This window comes from Staurois parvus, unplaced genomic scaffold (assembly GCF_062004578.1).
Source record: "Staurois parvus isolate SC_StPar_1 unplaced genomic scaffold, SC_StPar_1.0 ptg000013l, whole genome shotgun sequence".
In the NCBI taxonomy this organism is placed as follows: Eukaryota; Metazoa; Chordata; class Amphibia; order Anura; family Ranidae; genus Staurois; species Staurois parvus.
The window spans coordinates 11,827,468-11,846,778 of NW_028317809.1; the positions used below are offsets into that span (position 1 = coordinate 11,827,468).

A 19,311-nucleotide genomic window follows, 5' to 3' on the forward strand; every position below is an offset into this window, starting at 1 on the left:
TTTCTTGTCAAAAAATGTAGACTATAACATGTATTTGAAAAAAAAAAATGGCCCTGGACTTCAAGCTCTAACAATGGGGGATACAATAAAAGATAAGAATTACGTATATTAAGTGAGCACATTCTGAGTTACCTTAAAACCATTTTGATGGATTTTACATTTTTATCTGCTTATTTTTGTTATTGTAATAAATGAAGAGATTTGCAGATTAGCTACTGCCCAACTACATAAAGCAGAACCAAAGCCTGTTTTAGCAAAATTGCTAGACGGTTGGTTTTATGGCAGAAGAGACTCATTGGGGTTGATTTACTAAAGGCAAATACTCTGCAAGTGCAGTTTCTCCAGAGCTTAGTAAATGAAGGGAAGCTTCCCTTTGCCAAGAATATCAAATCACATGCAAGGAAAATAAAAAAAACAGCATTTTTGCTTGCACATGATTGGATGATGGAAGTCAGCAGAGCTTCTACTCATTTACTAAGCTCTGGAGCAACTGAACTTGCAGAGTGCACAGTCTAATTGTCTTTAGCAAATCAACCCCATTATGTCTCATATGCCTTTAAATATTCCACCGTAACTATTAGTAATTATTCTTCTAACTGTACAATGATCCTCACATATGCAGCTCAGTGTGTATTCCTGGCATGCCTTAGGTGCCAGGATGAAGCAATTTCTATGTGCATCGCAGGGGCGGACTGACCATTTGGAAACTCGGGCACTGCCCGAGGGCCCGGGGTCAGTAGGGGGCCCCATGAGATGCCCCTGGTACCTTTTTCATAGGCTTTTTTGAGTTTGGGCAAGGACACAGGGGCCCCATGATCCCCTATTGCCCAGGGCCCCATGAGTTGTCAGTCCGCCCCTGTGTGCATGCATGGGATGTAAGCCATCCCTGGCTGGCTGATTCAGACTTCTGCGGACTCCAGACCAAGTAGAAATGTGGGAGAAAATATCAGCAGTGGCAACCGAGCAATGAGGGGAGTGCTGGTGTTGTATCTCTAGAGGAGAACCCCGTGTAAGGTAAGTGTACCATAATGTGCACATATGCCTTGCATACGTGCCCATTATCCACTTGCCCTCCTGAGGATTTACCCCTCTTCCTGACCAGGCCATTTTTTGAGTTACGGCGCTGTGTTAGTTTAACTGACAATCATGCAACGCTGCACCCAAATGAAATTTCCGTCCTTTTTTTTCCCCACAAATAGAGCTTTCTTTTGTGGTATTTGATCACCTCTGTGTTTTTAATTTTTTGTGCTATGAAAAAAAAAGACCGGCAATTTTGAGAAAAAAAAACTATATTTAGGACTTTTTGCTATTAAACATGTCAAGTAAAAAAAATGTAAAAAATCAAAGTTCATCACAAATTTAGGACAAAATGTATTCTGCTGCATGTCTTTGCTAAAAAAAAAAAATCCCAATACGTGTAAATTGATTGGTTTACGTGAAAGTTATAGCGTTTACAAATGGCGGTATATATACTGGGATTTTTCTATTTTTACTAGTAATGGCGGCAATCAGCAACTTATAGCGGGACTGCGGTGGGCATTCTGACACTGGGGGGAACTGACTTGGTGTCACTGACATCCCCAGTGACACCAATACAGTGATCAGTGCTAATAACAAGCATTGACACTGTACTAATGGCACTGGGCAGGAAGGAGTTAACAGGAGGGGCGATCAAAGGGTTAACTGTGTGCTGTTTTACTGTGTGCTATGTGTGTGCTTTCAACTGTCAGCACACTGCTTTACATGGCTCTGCTGTGCAGAGCCAAGCAAAGCAGCGTGCCGGAGCTGAAAGGGGAGAGAACTGTATTGTTTACATACAGTTCTCTCCCTCCATCGGTAATGCGCCTTGATCACCGGGTACCGGCGAGTAATCACCAGCCGGGACCTGGGGATTGACAGCCGAGGCTGCAAATAGGGAAGCAGGAACAAGCCCTGGGGGCCTAAAACATGTTAATTTCTGCTTTTACAACTGTTGAGAGCAGACCTATAGACATGCAGTACGATAAGGAGTGTGAAAGCAGAACTATGGTGTTGCACTGCGAAGCAGGAAGCAGATCTTGTTTATGTATTGAAGCAAAATGGCTGCCCCCACATACGATATAATTATAAACTATACATACAGGCAACATTTTTTTTTTACACAATGGGATAATCAACATCAAACGGATCTCTTATACATATACAGTCAGGTCCATAAATATTGGGATATCGACACAATTCTAACATTTTTGGCTCTATACACCACCACAATGGATTTGAAATGAAACGAACAAGCTGTGCTTTAACTGCAGACTGTCAGCTTTAATTTGAGGGTATTTACATTCAAATCAGGTGAACGGTGTAGGAATTATAACAGTTTGCATATGTGCCTCCCACTTGATAAGGGACCAAAAGTAATGGGACAATTGGCTTCTTAGCTGTTCCATGGCCAGGTGTGTGTTATTCCCTCATTATCCCAATTACAATGAGCAGATAAAAGGTCCAGAGTTCATTTCAAACTGTGCTATTTGCATTTGGAATCTGTTGCTGTCAACTCTCAAGATGAGATCCAAAGAGCTGTCACTATCAGTGAAGCAAGCCATCATTAGGCTGAAAAAACAAAACAAACCCATCAGAGAGATAGCAAAAACATAAGGCGTGGCCAAAACAACTGTTTGGAACATTCTTAAAAAGAAGGAACGCACCTGTGAGCTCAGCAACACCAAAAGACCCGGAAGACCACGGAAAACAACTGTGGTGGATGACCGAAGAATTCTTTCCCTGGTGAAGAAAACACCCTTCACAACAGTTGGCCAGATCAAGAACACTCTCCAGGAGGTAGGTGTATGTGTGTCAAAGTAAACAATCAAGAGAAGACTTCACCAGAGTGAATACAGAGGGTTCACCACAAGATGTAAACCATTGGTGAGCCTCAAAAATAGGAAGGCCAGATTAGAGTTTGCCAAACGACATCTAAAAAAGCCTTCACAGTTCTGGAACAACATCCTATGGACAGATGAGACTGAGATCAACTTGTACCAGAGTGATGGGAAGAGAAGAGTATGGAGAAGGAAAGGAACTGCTCATGATCCTAAGCATACCACCTCATCAGTGAAGCATGGTGGTGGTAGTGTCATGGCGTGGGCATGTATGGCTGCCAATGGAACTGGTTCTCTTGTATTTATTGATGATGTGATTGCTGACAAAAGCAGCAGGATGAATTCTGAAGTGTTTCGGGCAATATTATCTGCTCATATTCAGCCAAATGCTTCAGAACTCATTGGATGCCGCTTCACAGTGCAGATGGACAATGACCCAAAGCATACTGCAAAAGCAACCAAAGTTTTTTAAGGGAAAGAAGTGGAATGTTATGCAATGGCCAAGTCAATCACCTGACCTGAATCCGATTGAGCATGCATTTCACTTGCTGAAGACAAAACTGAAGGGAAAATACCCCAAGAACAAGCAGGGACTGAAGACAGTTGCAGTAGAGGCCTGGCAGAGCATCACCAGGGATGAAACCCAACGTCTGGTGATGTCTATGCATTCCAGACTTCAGGCTGTAATTGACTGCAAAGGATTTGCAACCAAGTATTAAAAAGTGAAAGTTTGATTTATGATTATTATTCTGTCCCATTACTTTTGGTTCCTTAACAAGTGGAAGGCACATATGCAAACTGTTGTAATTCCTACACCGTTCACCTGATTTGGATGTAAATCCCCTCAAATTAAAGCTGACAGTCTGCAGTTAGAGCACATCTTGTTCGTTTCATTTCAAATCCATTGTGGTGGTGCATAGAGCCAAAAATGTTAGAATTGTGTTGATGTCCCAATATTTATGGACCTGACTGTATAAACAATGAAAATACTACACAGTATAATACCTGTAAAGTGTGTTTAAATTGTGTTTTTATATAAGTTGCTATAGCACCACTGTCATGGTTATGACCTTCCTTCTCTTTTACATTTTGTCATATCCTCTATTTACAAGTACTTTGCAGTTTTCAGGATCCAGCTGTTTGGGTGGCTTACATAGGATCGACCTCTTTAAGTGGCTCGGATGGCAGCACAGTGAAGGCCTACATTAAAAACATTTTCAAGCACCCATCCTATGACCCAGATACAGCGGACTACGATGTGGCTGTTCTAGAACTGGATTCTGAACTACGATTCAACAAATACACCCAACCAATCTGTCTCCCCGCTGCCACTCATGTGTTCCCTATGGGCAAGAAGTGTGTCATCACTGGCTGGGGATACCTCAAGGAGGACAACTGTAAGATACGTTTTTAATTCATATTGGTACAGCTAGCCATACTTCTGATCAGTGTACTTCAGTTAAGATATTTCTAAGATCAAAAACCAGGTCATCATGTAGGAAAAAATATTAGAAGGCAAAAATGAAAGATTATATAATACGGGGATGGGATGTGGTTAGAGATCTCAAACTATATGCTATGAAGTCATTAAATATTCTATGGGGTTGATTTACTAAAACTGGAGTGTGCAAAATCTGGTGCAGCTCTGCATAGAAATTTTTTTGTCATAGCTTAAAGTGTTACTAAACCCAGGACCCTGCATTCACTATACCTGGTCTCCCACAGTACACAGAACATGGAAATGCAATTATTTTAGTAAATATAAACTGCTAAATACCTTTTCTCATCAGCAGTTAGAGCAGTCTTGTGACTTCTCTCAGTGTCCAGGCAAGCACTAGTTAAAGCTTGTAAGAGGAGTTTTCATTTTGCTCTAGGAGGCTGCAGAACCCCTGACCTCTGTCTGGACGGCACTGATTGGCCCTGTGCTGATCACATGCACTCTTCAAAAAAAAAAAACCAAACAACTTTAGCAATACACACCAAACTGAGCATGTGCAGAGTGACTCCACACCGATATGTCTTATCAGCAGATAAGAGGGGGACCCTGGAAGAAGGGGAGGATCAGAGAAGTCAGGATAAAACAGAGTTTTTACACAATGCAGATGATTAACCCCTTAGGTTCCACAGTGAGTATAACAAGCATGCTTTACTGCATATACAGACTGATTTTACTGTTGTGGGTTTAGTAACACTTTAATTGAACAAGCTGAAGTTGGAAGCTGATTGGTTGCCATGCACAGCCGTACCAGAGTTTACTCTCCAATTTTAGTAAATCAACCCCTATATATGATAATTTCTACTTTAAAGTGTAACTAACAGCAAACCTTTTTTAGTTTTGGATAGAGTGGAGAGAGATTAGAACACCTGTCAGTTTTTATTGCTTTCTATTTGTCCTGTTTACCGTTATCATTGAAAGTGAAAGTAAAAGAAAATCCCAAATTTTGAATTGTCCCCAGAAAAGTAATAGAGGGGAAATCTTTTAATGGAGACCTAGGGGTCCCCAAAAAATTCCCTTAATTTGCAGGGATTTCTTCCCACTTCCTGTTTGGCTATGGGGCAGGAAGTGAATGGAAATCTCTGCAATGGGACACAGATGGCAAAAAAATCCTCCCTTACACTATCCAAAATGAAAGAAAAAGTTTTGCCTATAGCTCTACTTTAGGGACCCATTAGGATGTATGCTAAGCAGCTTATGTTGCTTTTATATGATATAAATTAAGAAAAGTGTGACCATTCTGGAATAGGGAAGGTTTAGGATAATACAAATAATGTTGAAGAACTGGGGAAGAGGTCCAGAAAAGTCGTGCAGAGGGTATGGCGGCAGGCTGTACGTGCAGGACAGAAATGTGGAGGGTATGATGACAACCATTTTGTACAGGAAAGGAATGTGGGTACTATTACAGTAGGCAGTATGTACAGGAGAGGTGTGTGGTAGGTATGGCAGTAGGTAGAATGTGCAGGACAGTAGTGTAACGAGTATGAAATAAGGGCAATTTTTGTGAATGTTAAATCAGCAATTTTGCTGTAAAGTGCATTGCTGTGAATTTCAGTTTACTGAAATTTGAGGCTGATCCCTAAAGCCAGCCATAGATGATCCAGTTTTCTTTCCTGCAACCTTGGGTCAGTGTTGATAGGGGAATCCCTTCCGTAGGATCTATTGTGTTTTCCTGGCGGGGAGTTGCCAGGGAAGCCATCCCTGCCAGGAGAACACGGTGATTATTGCTAGCCGATAGCAATAATTGCATGAAGAATCCAACAGGTGGGTTGTACCCAAGTCATACAAAAATCAACTTAGATACACTCAGCCTGCCCATAGATGCTTTGAATCTTGGCCAGTCCCTGATGAACCAGCGGAGATTCAAACCATCTATGGCTGACTGGCTTAATGATAAAATGACGGACAGCAGGGACTTTGGAGAGGTGACACAGGGATAAGTTGGGTACTTATACAAGAAATATAGTGCAGGAAGGTTAGGTGGCAGGCAAGGCTGCGTCTCATGAAGTTTGTCTTTGCTAGCATTCTTTGTCCTTCCACTGATGTATCTGCAACTTCTGCGGATTCGGATGATGTGGCCAGGGGGATTGTGTGTCAGATATGTGTCTGCAGGCAATGGGTGTGTGAGGCAGCTGGAGGGGAGGCCTGTTAGCTGTTGTGCATAAGGTGGCTTTGGAGGGACAACTATCAGTGGGGAGCATGTGCTGGCTGGAGAGGGATATCTATTAGCTGGGTGCATGAGGTGGCTCGGGAGGGACAACTATCAGTGAGGAGTATGCGCTGGCTGGGGAGGGATATCTATTAGCAGGGTGCATAAGGTGGCTTTGGAGGGACAACTATCAGTGGGGAGCATGTGCTGGCTGGAGAGGGCTATCTATTAGCAGGGTGCATGAGGTGGCTCGGGAGGGACAACTATCAGTGGGGAGCATGCACTGACTGGGGAGGGATATCTATTATCAGGGTGTATGAGGTGGCTCGGGAGGGACAACTATCATTAGGGAGCATGCGCTGGCTGGGGAGGGATATCTATTATCAGGGTGCATGAGGTGGCTCTGGAGGGACATCTAGCAATGGAGAGCATGAGCTGACTGGGGAGGGATATCTATTATCAGGGTGCATGAGGTGGCTTGTGAGGGACATCTAGCAGTGGAGAGCATGAGCTGGCTGGGGAGAGATATCTATTAGCAGGGTGCATGAGGTGGCTTGAGAGCAGGGGCGGACTGACAACTCATGGGGCCCCCGAGTAATAGGGGATCATGGGGCCCCTGTGTCCTTCCCCAAACTCAAAAAAGCCTATGAAAAAGGTACCAGGGACATCTCATGGGGCTCCCTACTGACCCGGGCCCTCGGGCAGTGCCTGTGTTTCCAAATGGTCAGTCCGCCCCTGCTTGAGAGGGACATCTAGCAGTGGAGAGAATGAGCTGGCTGGGGAGGGATATCTGTTAGCAGGGTACATAAGGTGGCTTGAGGGGGACATCTAGCAGTGAAGAGAATGTGCTGGCTGGGGAGGGATATCTATTTTCAGGGTGCATAAGGTGGCTTGTGAGGGACATCTAGCAGTGGAGAGTATGAGCTGGCTGGGGAGAGATATCTATTAGCAGGGTGCATGAGGTGGCTTGAGAGGGACATCTAGCAGTGAAGAGAATGAGCTGGCTGGGGAGAGATATCTATCTATTAGCAGGGTGCATGAGGTGGCTTGTGAGGGACATCTAGCAGTGGAGAGAATGAGCTGGCTGGGGAGAGATATCTATTAGCAGGGTGCATGAGGTGGCTTGTGAGGGACATCTAGCAGTGGAGAGAATGAGCTGGCTGGGGAGGGATATCTGTTAGCAGGGTACATGAGGCAGATGGGGAAGGATGTAAGTCAGTGGTGTGTTTGAAGTAGCTGGGGAGGGATGTCTGTCAGTGGGGTGTGTGAGGTTGCTGAGAAGGAATGTCTGTTACTATGGTTTGTGAGGTGGCTTGTGAGGGATGTCTGGCAACGGGGGGTGCATGAGGCAGATAGGGATGGATGTCTATCAATGGGGAATGAGGAGGCCAGATATGAGTATCTGTCAATAGGGCATAGTGAGGTTGTAAGGGAGGGACGTGTGTGTGTGTAGGGGGGACAGGTATATGTGGAGTAGTTGAGGTCAAGTGAGTGGTGAGGTGGCCAGGGTGGCAGCTGAGAAGGGGTGTTTGTAATTGAGGAGGCATATGATGATGAAGCAGAGATGGGGAGGAGTGGAGTGTGAGGTGGCTGTGTACAAATTGCTGTGAGCAGGAATGTGAAGTTGGCCATACACTAGTAAATTTTTGTATGAACACTGGTATGAAACTTCTCATTCATACATTTGATGACTATCATTCCAAAGTACTTCAAAATTTCACTTGCACTTGCATATTTAATATTTGATTTAAGAATAAACATAATTGCCCCCCCCCCCAAAAAAAAAAAATTACATGTACTGTTAGAAAATCCATCCATGTCTCCATGGTTATTTTTTTTGCTGAGAACTCACATTAAAAACACACCCCCTAGTATTTTTGGCCGTAGCCATCTTGTGAAAGGGCAGAAGATTCATGTAGCATTTATTTCCTGTATCCATCTGCCCTTAACTCAGGCACGCATGCAGTAGGGTGTGCTTAGCTGAGAAAACCCTTCTCCCCTTCTGAAGACACCTGGGATGTATGACATAATTTGCCTAGGCATGGAAACCAGGAAGTAACTGAAGAAATGTAAAAAATGTTTAAAACAAGTAAATATGATATACTTTCTATTTATATACTAATTCTAGCAGCATATGGATTAAAAATAGCATTGATTGAGATAGTGAAAATCCGCTTTAAGGAGCTATATCACCAGCAGGGACTGAGGAAGGCACCGTAAGAGTATGAAGCTTGGAAATCATTGAGGATCTGGGGGGGTGACCTTACGGGTTCAGGGCAGGGGCGAACTGACCATTTGGAAACTCGGGCACTGCCCGAGGGCCCAGGGTCAGTAGGGGGCCCCATGAGATGCCCCTGCTACCTTTTTCATAGGCTTTTTTGAGTTTGGGCAAGGACACAGGGGCCCCATGATCCCCTATTGCCCGGGGGCCCCATGAGTTGTCAGTCCGCCCCTGGTTCAGGGTGCGGTGCTACTGACAGGTGAGCTTCTAGGATTGATGAGTAGCTGGCAAGGGAAGTATACGCAATTAGTAGCTCCAGCCATATTTCTCTACCAGATCGGAGGGAGGAATGGATCAGAGTCTGACATGTTGTGGTAGTCAGGGATGTGGGACAGTGGAGTGCGTGAGGCAACACAGCGGAGGTGGAAGGCAGTGTAAGTGCACCTGAGGCAGATTTCCCCCCCACTGGCAGAAGTGGGACTTTTTTTAGCATTACAGATTTAAAACATTTTTAGTTTAGCTATGAATATACCACAGTAGAAGATCAAGCTTTACGTTTTTATACAGCAAAATAGAACAATGTGAAGGGTAAACTGGAAGTGCAATTGGTCTATAGATCAAGGGTCTTAAAAACCTGGCTGTTCATGTCTAGGGGGACTGAGTACAGCAGGTTCACTTACCTGATCCTCCACTCCTGCAGACTCCTTGGCACTTCAAGACCGGTCCCTGCAACCTCTTCTCCTCTACTGGCAATCTAAGGTCCTCTAACATCATCAAGACCAATACAGGGCCAATGTGAGGGGGCTGAGGGACAGTCCACTGCTGGAGCATAGAGAAGTGCTGTCTGTGGGGGAAGCGGAGGATTGGATAAGTAGGAAATTAGGAAAGAGAAAGATTAGCACAGTAACGTGCCTGGAAACATCTATCTGTGTAATTTTAAAGGGAGCACGATAGGGTAGGTAATATTTCTATATACAGCGGGGAAAATAATTATTTGATCTCCTGCTGATATTGTAAGTTTTCCTGCTTACAAAGAAATTATGGGTTTATAATTTTTTCATCATAGGTGTATTTTAAATGATATGGACAGAATATCAACCAAAAAACCTGAAAAAACACATGATACAAATGCTATAAATTGAGTTGCAGATAAGTGAGTAAAATAAATATTTGATCCCCTATCAACCAACAATAATTTTGTGCTCATGTTATGGAGTGGCCTAGCCAGTCTCCAGACCTTAATCCTATAGAAAATTTATGGAGTGAAGCTGAAACTTCGAGTTGCCAAGCGACAGCCAAGAAAATTTAAAGATTTAGAGATCTGTAAAGAAAAGTGGACCAAAATCCCTCCTGAGATGTGTGCTAACCTGGTAACCAACTAAAAGAAACGTCTTACCTCTGTGTTTGCCAACAAGGGTTTCTCCACCAAGTACTAAGTCATGTTCTGCTTAGGGATCAAATACTTATTTTACTCACTGAACTACAACTCAATTTATAACATTTGAATCATGTGTTTTTTCTGGATTTTTGGTTGACATTCTGTCTTTATCATTTAAAATACACCTATGATAAAAACTTATAGACCCTTAATTTCTTTGTAAGTGGGCAAACGTACAAAATCTGCAGGGGATAAAATATTTTCCCCACTGTAATACACAGAATAATATAGTTATTACGTTTTAAAAGTTCATATTATAATTGAATATGTCACATATCCTTTAAATGGCTTATATGTCACATTAGGCAATGGAGTCATACTAACTTTTACTGTGAGCTAAGAACAATAAAGCCTAGTTGAACCTTCAATTTAATTTAACTAAATGAATTGTAGGTGGATCAAAACAAAAGGAGTTCATTGTATTACAGTCCATTTCCTTTCTAAAGCCACAGCCTCTTCCTGAGTATAAAGTCCTGTCCCCTGCTAGCTTACTACAGAGAAGGATCCTTGCATTCTGTGTGGAAGCAGTGATCTCTCTGTAGAAGTCTGACTCTCTCCCTGCTAAATCAGACCTGTAGCTCTGCAATCAGAAAAGTTCATAGTTCCTGCTTACTGGCCATATCTAGCTCTGACTCAGCAAGTGGGGGGTGCCAGACCTCTACAGAGAGACCACTGTTTCCAATACAGTAAGGGCCCTTCTCTGCAGCATGCCGGCGGTGATAAGCTTTTTCTTTCAGGCTGTGGCTAATTTCTACAGAAAATGAACTGTAACATTTTAAACACATTTTGTTTTGATGCACTTGGAATGCCCTTAGCTGATTTCAACTGAAAGTTCAATTGGGCTGCATCTTATTTTCTTTCAGTGGTAAAACCTGAAGTTCTACAGAAAGCTACGGTGGCCCTCATGGATCAAACTCTCTGCAACAGTTTATACAGCAATGTGGTAACAGACAGAATGGTATGTGCAGGTTACCTTGAAGGCAAGATCGATTCATGTCAGGTAAATTGAATGCATTATTTGGAATTTAAAGTTTATTTTGCTTATGTTCTGCCTTCCTTGATTCATCTGTTCCTCTTTATCAACATGTTAATGAATTTAAAAAAAGTTTTTTCCTTACGCACAGTATTAAGACTCAGTGATGTTGCCAATCATGGCTGAAGGGAGGGCCGCACATATTTAAAAAAAAAAAAAAAAAACAATTTCCCTATGTAATGCCCACATGTGATGGTGAGCACCCAGGATTGACAGAACTAAGATCCAAGGAATGAAAGGGATGGGCCAAGGACAATTCAGTTGGGGAGGAAAGGGCTAGTCAGTGTTAGACAACCTCCAGCCAGGAAATGAAACAGGCTCACCGTATACAGTAAAATCAACTAAATCTATTTCAGTATATTAGTGGAACCTACACAAATATGTATGGCTGAAATTAAAGTATTTATAAACCCACATTAATGCAGTAAATCATGCTTGTTATACTCACTGTGAAACCTAAGGGGTTAATTCTCCGCATTGTGTAAAAATGCTGTTTGATCCTGTCTTCTCTGATCCTCCCCTTCTTCCAGTGTCCCCCTCTTATCTCCTGATAAAACATCATGTGGAGTCACTCTGCACATGCTCAGTTTGGTGCAGGGGCGGACTGAAACTCGGGCACTGCCCGGGGTCAGTAGGGGGCCCCATGAGATGCCCCTGGTACCTTTTTCATAGGCTTTTTTGAGTTTGGGCAAGGACACAGGGGCCCCATGATCCCCTATTGCCCGGGGGCCCCATGAGTTGTCAGTCCACCCCTGGTTTGGCGTGTATTACTAAGCTTTTTTTTTCTTGGGAGAGTGCATGTGATTAGCATAAGGCCAATCAGCACTGTCCAGACAAAAGTTTAGGGGTCCTGCATTTTCCTAGAGCAGAATGAAAACTCCTACAAGCTTTAACATGTGCTCTTCTCGACACTGATAGAAGTCACAAGACTGCTATATACTGCTGATAATAAAAGGTATTTAGCAGTTTATATTTACTAAAATAATTGCATTTTCATGTTGTGTGTACTGTGGGAGACCAGATATAGTGAATGCAGGGCCCTGGGTTTAATAACACTTTAAGGATGGAGATCAGCTTTTATATTTTAAAATAAAAAACTAAAAACAGCAATATTTTTGACAGCTTTATGGGCATCTTTAAATTTAGAAATTACAATGTTACTGTTCCTTCGACTGTCCATGTGCAATTTTTCTACTGGTTCAGACAGGGAGGTTTGGATATTTTTGAGAAGTTACCTACAGGCATAACTTTGTTCGCTGATCTAACCATGATTTGCTGGATTGGGTGAATATTCTTCAATGTCTGTTATCACATTGACACCTTCACACAAGTGCTACAGGGTAACTGTGACCTGCAGGAGAGCAGTGAAGCTATTATATAGCCAATGCTTAGGAGAGGAAAGATCCAAGACACATGGACAGTGAATTAAACATTATTAAAGCCTAAAAAATCAACACAAGGGATATGACTTACTAATCATGCACTTGTGCTGCTAGGTCCTGGTTTCCTTGATACAGGATCCTGTAGAAAGTGACAAAGTTTGCAGCCAGCATATAGTGGCTTAAACTTCCCAGGACTCTGCAGGGAGGTAGGAATATGGCCCTAGCACCTAGGCTGAAGGGGTGGTGTGGCGATATTTCAGAAAGATATTTCAATATATGTGGCAAATGCAAACCTTATATGGCAATCCAGGCAGGAGTTTTGCACTCTATAGGTAGTGCACTCCGGAACCCTGCACTCTGTACATAGAATGCTCCAGAACACTGTACTCTGTACGTTATGCGCTTCTAAACTCTGCACTCTGTACATAGCGCACTCCTGAACCCTTCACAATGTACATAGCGTACTCCTGAAGCCTGCAATTTGTACGTCATTGACTCCTGAACTTTACACTCTGTACACAGTGTACTGCTGAACCCTCAGGTCTGTACGTAGCACACTCCTAAATTCTGCACTCTGTGCATAGTGCACTCCTGAACACTTCACAATGCCCATAGTGCACTCCTGAACCCTTAGTTCTGTACGTAGCACACTCCTGAATTCTGCACTCTGTAAGTAGTACATTCCTGAATTCTTCCCCTGTGAGTAATGCACTCCTGGTTTTTAACAACGCCCCTTTAAGAACCTCCCACTACTAATGCAGTTTGGTCACACCCGCCATTTGATGCAGCATGTTCTCCCTTGGCCAAGCATTGGGGGGGCGTGGTTGAGTTGCTGCACCTATTCTCTGAGAAAAAAAGCCCTGATGTTAGGTCTATTAGATAATATAGGTGCTAAAATATTACCTTTTTTTCAAAATCATACCCTCCACAATCCTATCCTGCACTCACCAAGTCTGGCCGCATGGTGCACTTAAAAAAATTACATCTTTTATAAAAAAGTGGTCTAGACAAATTATTATTTTAAATTTGCCATGTGGTTTTATTTGGGTCTTTTTGGATTAGTGTGTGCGATCAATGCAAAAGGTATGAGAATGATATGAGAGTGAAGACAAAGAGCTGGGGATATTTGAGAATCACAGTTGTGGTAGAAGTACAAAAAGCTGTTTGTATAGCCAGCCAGTGGCTCCAGGATTAGGTGTGAATGGAACTGTAAGACAAGCTGGGGCTGCTCTGGAGCGCTGATCCCTATGTGCAATGGGCCATGAACACTGGAAACAAAAAAACCAAACCTAAGACATGTCATCATATCCTTTCAGATAATTGGGAATGGAAAATGGCAATTTTGAACATAATACGTTCTTTGAATTGCAATAATGAACATACAAGTAAAGACTTGCACATTTATTTCTGAAAATGAGTCATGCTAATTTATTTAATTGAATATTTAAGAATAATTTATACTTTACTTCTTAAATATACAGTCATGGCCGAAATTGTTGGCACCCTTGATATTTTTCCTGAAAATCAAGTATTTCACACAAAAAAGGTATTGCATTAACACATGTTTTGCTATACACATGTTTATTCCCTTTGTATGTATTGGAACAAATATAAAACAGAGGCAGAAAAGCAAATATGACATAATGTCACACAAAACCCCAAAAATGGGCTGGACAAAAGTATTGGCACCCTTAACTTAATATTTGGTTGCACACCCTTTGGAAAACATAACTGAAATCAGTCGCTTCCTATAACCATCAATAAGCTTCTGACACCTCTCACCCGGAATTTTGGACCACTCTTCCTTTGCAAACAGCTCCAGGTCTCTCTTATTGGAAGGACACCTTTTCCCAACAGCAATTTTAAGATCTCTCCACAGGTGTTCAATGGGATTTAGATCTGGGCTCATTGCTGGCCACTTCAGAACTCTCCAGCGCTTCTTTGCCATCCATTTCTGAGTGCTTTTTGACGTATGTTTGGGGTCATTGTCCTGCTGGAAGACCCAGGATCTTGGACGCAAACCCAGCTTTCTGACACTGGGCCCTACAGTGCGACCCAAAATCCTTTGGTAATCCTCAGATTTCATGATGCCTTGCACACAGTCAAGGCACCCAGTGCCAGAGGCAGCAAAACAACCCCAAAACATCATTGAACCTCCACCATATTTTACCGTAGGTACTGTGTTTTGTTCTTTGTAGGCCTCATTCCGTTTTCGGTAAACAGTAGAATGATGTGCTTTACCGAAAAGCTCTATCTTGGTCTCATCTGTCCACAAGACGTTTTCCCAGAAGGCTTTTGGCTTACTCAAGTACATTTTGGCAAACTGTAGTCTTGCTTTTTTATGTCTCTGTGTCAGCAGTGGGGTCCTCCTGGGTCTCCTGCCATAGCGTTTCATTTCATTTAAATGTCGACGGATAGTTCGCGCTGACACTGATGCTCCCTGAGCCTGCAGGACAGCTTGAATGTCTTTGGAACATGTTTGGGGCTGCTTATCCACCATCCGGACTATTCTGCGTTGCAATCTTTCATCAATTTTCCTCATCCGTCCACGACCAGGGAGATTAGCTACAGTGCCATGGGTTGCAAACTTCTTGATAATGTTGCGCACTGTGGACAAAGGCAAATCTAGTTCTCTGGAGATGGACTTGTAACCTTGAGATTGTTGATATTTTGCCACAATTTTGGTTCTCAGGTCCTCAGACAGTTCTCGTCTCCTCTTTCTGTTGTCCATGCTTAGTGTGGCACAGACAGACACACAATGCAAAGGTTAAGTGAACGTCTCTCCTTTTTATCTGCTTTCAGGTGTGATTTCTATATTGCCCACACCTGTTACTTGCCCCAGGTGAGTTTACAGGAGCATCACATGCTTGTAACATTCTTATTTATCCGCAGTTGTGAAAGGGTGCCAATACTTTTGTCCAGCCCATTTTTGGAGGTTTGTGTGACATTATGTCGAATTTGCTTTCTTTCCTCCCTTTTTTTGTTTTGTCCCAATACACACAAAGGGAATAAACATGTGTATAGCAAAACATGTGTTAATGCAATACGTTTCGTGAGAAATACATGATTTCCTGGAGAAATATCAAGGGTGCCAACAATTTCGGCCATGACTGTATGCTGGCCTTTCTACTTATTGAAAATAAATAATTGCTCAATGTTGTATTGGGTCATTTTACTAATGGCTTTTTATTGATGACTTGCTATTGATATCCAATAGGGATCTCTTTCTAAAGATACTTTCAACGTCAATGAGCACTGAATACAGATAAAACGCTATAATGGGATTGGGTAGATAGCCGTTGCAATGATAAAGGACAGATCTGACCATATATATCCTTGCCCAACCTTTGGGTTACGGAATAGACAGTATATATGTTCTGGTAGTTGCATTTGAAAGAAAAAAAACTGTATGTATTTTTCAAAGCTTAGATTTGTATGTATGAATGTTAAGACCTACTAATAGATTTTATCTTTTTCCATTTAAAATGAAGTAGCAAAATTGGGCCAGTTTCAGAACTGGCAAGTTTGGGCATATTACAAATAATGTTCAGAGGGTATGACACTGGAGAATATGTGTAGGAAAGGAGTGTTGAGGGTATGACGTTAGATAATATGTGAAGGAGAAAACTGAGGAGAGTTTGCCGGAAGGCCATATGTGTAGGAAAGGAAGGCAGGAGGTAAGACAGTGGCTAGTATATTTAGGAGAAGATTGCAAAGGTTATGGCCCTAGGTAATAAGTGGAGGAGATGAGTACAGAGGGCATGAAAGGGGCAATTTGTACAGGAGAGGAGTGTAGAGTGCATGAAAACAGGCAGTAAGTGCAAGAGAGAAATGTAGATTGTTTGACATCGGACAATTTGTACGGTATATGACAATAGATAGTATGATGGGGGTAGTTAGTGCATATGAAATTTGGAAAGGATATGACAGTGGGAAGCATGCACATGAGAAGAGTGTGGAGAGTCTGACAGTGGGCTGTATGCACAGGAGAGGAGTGAGGATATCACTTGAGCAGTATGTCCAGGACAAAAGTACGGAGGGTATGGTGGCAGACAGTATGCGCAGGAGGGTATGGAGGGTATAACAGTGGGCAATATGTGCAATAGAACATGTGCAGAGAGTATGAGAGTGGACAGTATGTGCAGAAGAACAGTGTGGAGGGAAGGACAGCAGCCAGTATGTGCAAGAGAGCAATGTTGTGCTTGAGAGCAGTGTGGAGTCTATGACAGCGGGCAGTATGTGCCAGACAGCAATGTGGTAGGTACGACTGAGGACAAGAGATGAGTACAGAGCTTATAATATGGAGTGTAGGACTGAGGGCAAGAGATGAGTGCAGAGGGTATAATGCTGGGCAGTATTTGCAGGACAAGAGTGTGGAGGATCTGATGGTGGGAAATATGTTCAGGAGAGGAGTGCAGAGGGTATAACAGGGCAGTATGTACAGGAGATTAGTGCAAAGGGCATACTGTAGGCAGTATGTACTGAAGAGAAGTGCATAGGGTATGGCAGTGGGCAGTTTGTGCAGGAGATAATTGTAAAGGGTATGACAGTACGCAAGTCGTAATTGGAAATTAAGAGGTATGATTTGTCAAAATTGTGTGGAACGTCAACACTTCTGCTGTGAAAAGTTCCCTAAAATTTGCTGCTCATCGCTAGAAGTGATATAAAGTGATATGAAGAAATGCGGAAGAGGGACTTTAGGAGTGGCAATTGTTGAGACCATGGTATGGCGATAGCTAAAATTGTGTCTGTTGTAGACTAATAGTTGCTATAGGTGGTGCATCTATGAACTAATTATTTAGTGCAGAAAAGTTGGGTGGCATTAAGTTTTTTGTGCTGGCTCCCTCTGTCCTTCCATTGTTCCATCTGCAGTCACCTTTGGCAGCCTCTGTCAAGAATCTTTTCTCTGGCAGCTCCCCAATCTTTTCTCTGAAGCCACTGCCCATATCAGGGGTGGAATAAGGTGCCAGGGGCATGAGGGGTGCTTGTTAGAGAAAGGTGACAAACTGGAAGAGATGTCTGTCAAAGGCAGGTGGGGTAGCTTGGAAATATTGTCTGGAAAGGGGGAGGGGGGTTAGTGAGGCAGGTAGACTGAGATGTCTGGTGGACTAAGTAGGTGTAGAGGAGTCAGATGGGAACATGGACCCGGGGCAGTGGGGGCAATGCATTTGTGCAGCAGGTGGCAGCAGTGTGGGGGGGAGAAAGTGTGTGTGTGTACAGAGGAGCTAGAACACTGTGCAGCTGAACCAAGACAAAGGGGGGCAGGTGGTGGGCTTGGGGGTCTGCAGAAGAGTGGCATTAGTTTGTAGGAGAGGTGTGATGAGGAAGGCAGGTTATGTGTCTTTGTACAACATTGTGCAGACCCAGAAGAACTGGTATTTGTGAGCATGGTAGCCAGGGCAAGAAGTGTGTGAGGGGGGGGAGGGCTGTTTTGTGGTGAGAAGGTAGGGCAATGTTGTGAGCACAACAGTGGAGCTGTGATTAGACTGGACAGGCTAGCCAGTGGCACCGAACACCCTAGAGCTGGCCAATGAACCTGGGGACAGGTCCCTGGGATGTACCATGCTGGGCTGTGCCAGCAGCAGATAGCATTGTGCAGTAGAGGGGAGGAGGTTGGGAGAGTGAGACCACCTGAGGGGCTATGCAGGTAGGAGGCGGAGATTGCTACTGAATGTAGAATCTCCCAGTGGCAAAACAGAAATCTGACATTGTTGTATTACTAAGGAAGCACCAATTATTTACAGTATTTTCTTATTGCAGGGTGATTCAGGGGGTCCTCTAGTCTGTGAGGAGCCATCTGGCAAATTCTTTTTGGCAGGCATTGTGAGCTGGGGAGTGGGTTGCGCTGAAGCCAGAAGACCTGGGGTCTATGTGAGGGTGAGCAAAGTTCGAAATTGGATTCAAGAAGTAATCTCAGCACCTACACCAGTGGAAACGCATACAAGCTTTGTTACTACCACCAGCAGTATAAAAAGGACAACCAATCCCAAAGCTACCACTGCTCGCCCCATGACTAAGCATTCAACCACCAAATCTAAGCCAGGCAGTAGCACCCTGCCAGCAAAACCAACTCAGAAGCCGCTCAGCACATCTAAACCTCAAGGTACATTGTAATCCTAAAAAAATGCTGTCTGCTAAATACTTCAGATTGTATGTAGAATTGGGGTTGATTTACTGAAGGAGTAGAACATGTTCACCTTGCAAAGTGAATTGTTACTTGTACAACTAAGTGAAAATAATTTCACAAATAATACCAAATCATGTGCAAGGAAAATAAAAAAAGGAATGTATGCTTGCATATGATTGGCTACCTTTTTATAGTATGTTACATATTACACTCATATTTAGTGTGTAACATGTTAGCAAGTTATGTCTGCCATCATGACAGACAGACTTGTAGTTATCAATGGGACATGAATGTGGTGATTATTCACATTGACACGTTCTCCAGCTCTCTAACTGAAAATCCGTACCTCAGTACGGACAAGGAGCTGGTGGAAGAGCCTGCAGGAGCCTTTCCATTACATCCACAATTCACTGATCACAGTTGTAATGCTTTGGAGGCTCATGTGCAAAAAATGGTATTTAATTTGCATAAATGGTGGACTTAGCCTTTGGGGGGGTGAAGTGTTGGGCTGGGGGAAGCCACTATCGGTAGTTTTTTTTTGCCTTAATGCAACACAAACACACCTGCAGGTCTTAATTTGACCGGTGTGTGGATGCAGGTAAATGGCC

The 19,311-nt window shown here is 43.1% G+C and overlaps 1 protein-coding gene across 1 annotated transcript in view; it reads left to right on the forward strand.

The window, feature by feature from the left end:
• TMPRSS9 (transmembrane serine protease 9) overlaps positions 1–19,311 on the forward strand; it is a 102,530-nt gene that overhangs the window by 45,347 nt on the left and 37,872 nt on the right. Inside the window, exons 8-10 of the mRNA XM_089675681.1 lie at positions 3,981–4,255; positions 11,025–11,161; positions 18,337–18,679. Of these exons, the coding sequence (XP_089531807.1) occupies positions 3,981–4,255; positions 11,025–11,161; positions 18,337–18,679 (755 nt within the window). The remainder of the gene's footprint in view (positions 1–3,980; positions 4,256–11,024; positions 11,162–18,336; positions 18,680–19,311) is intronic.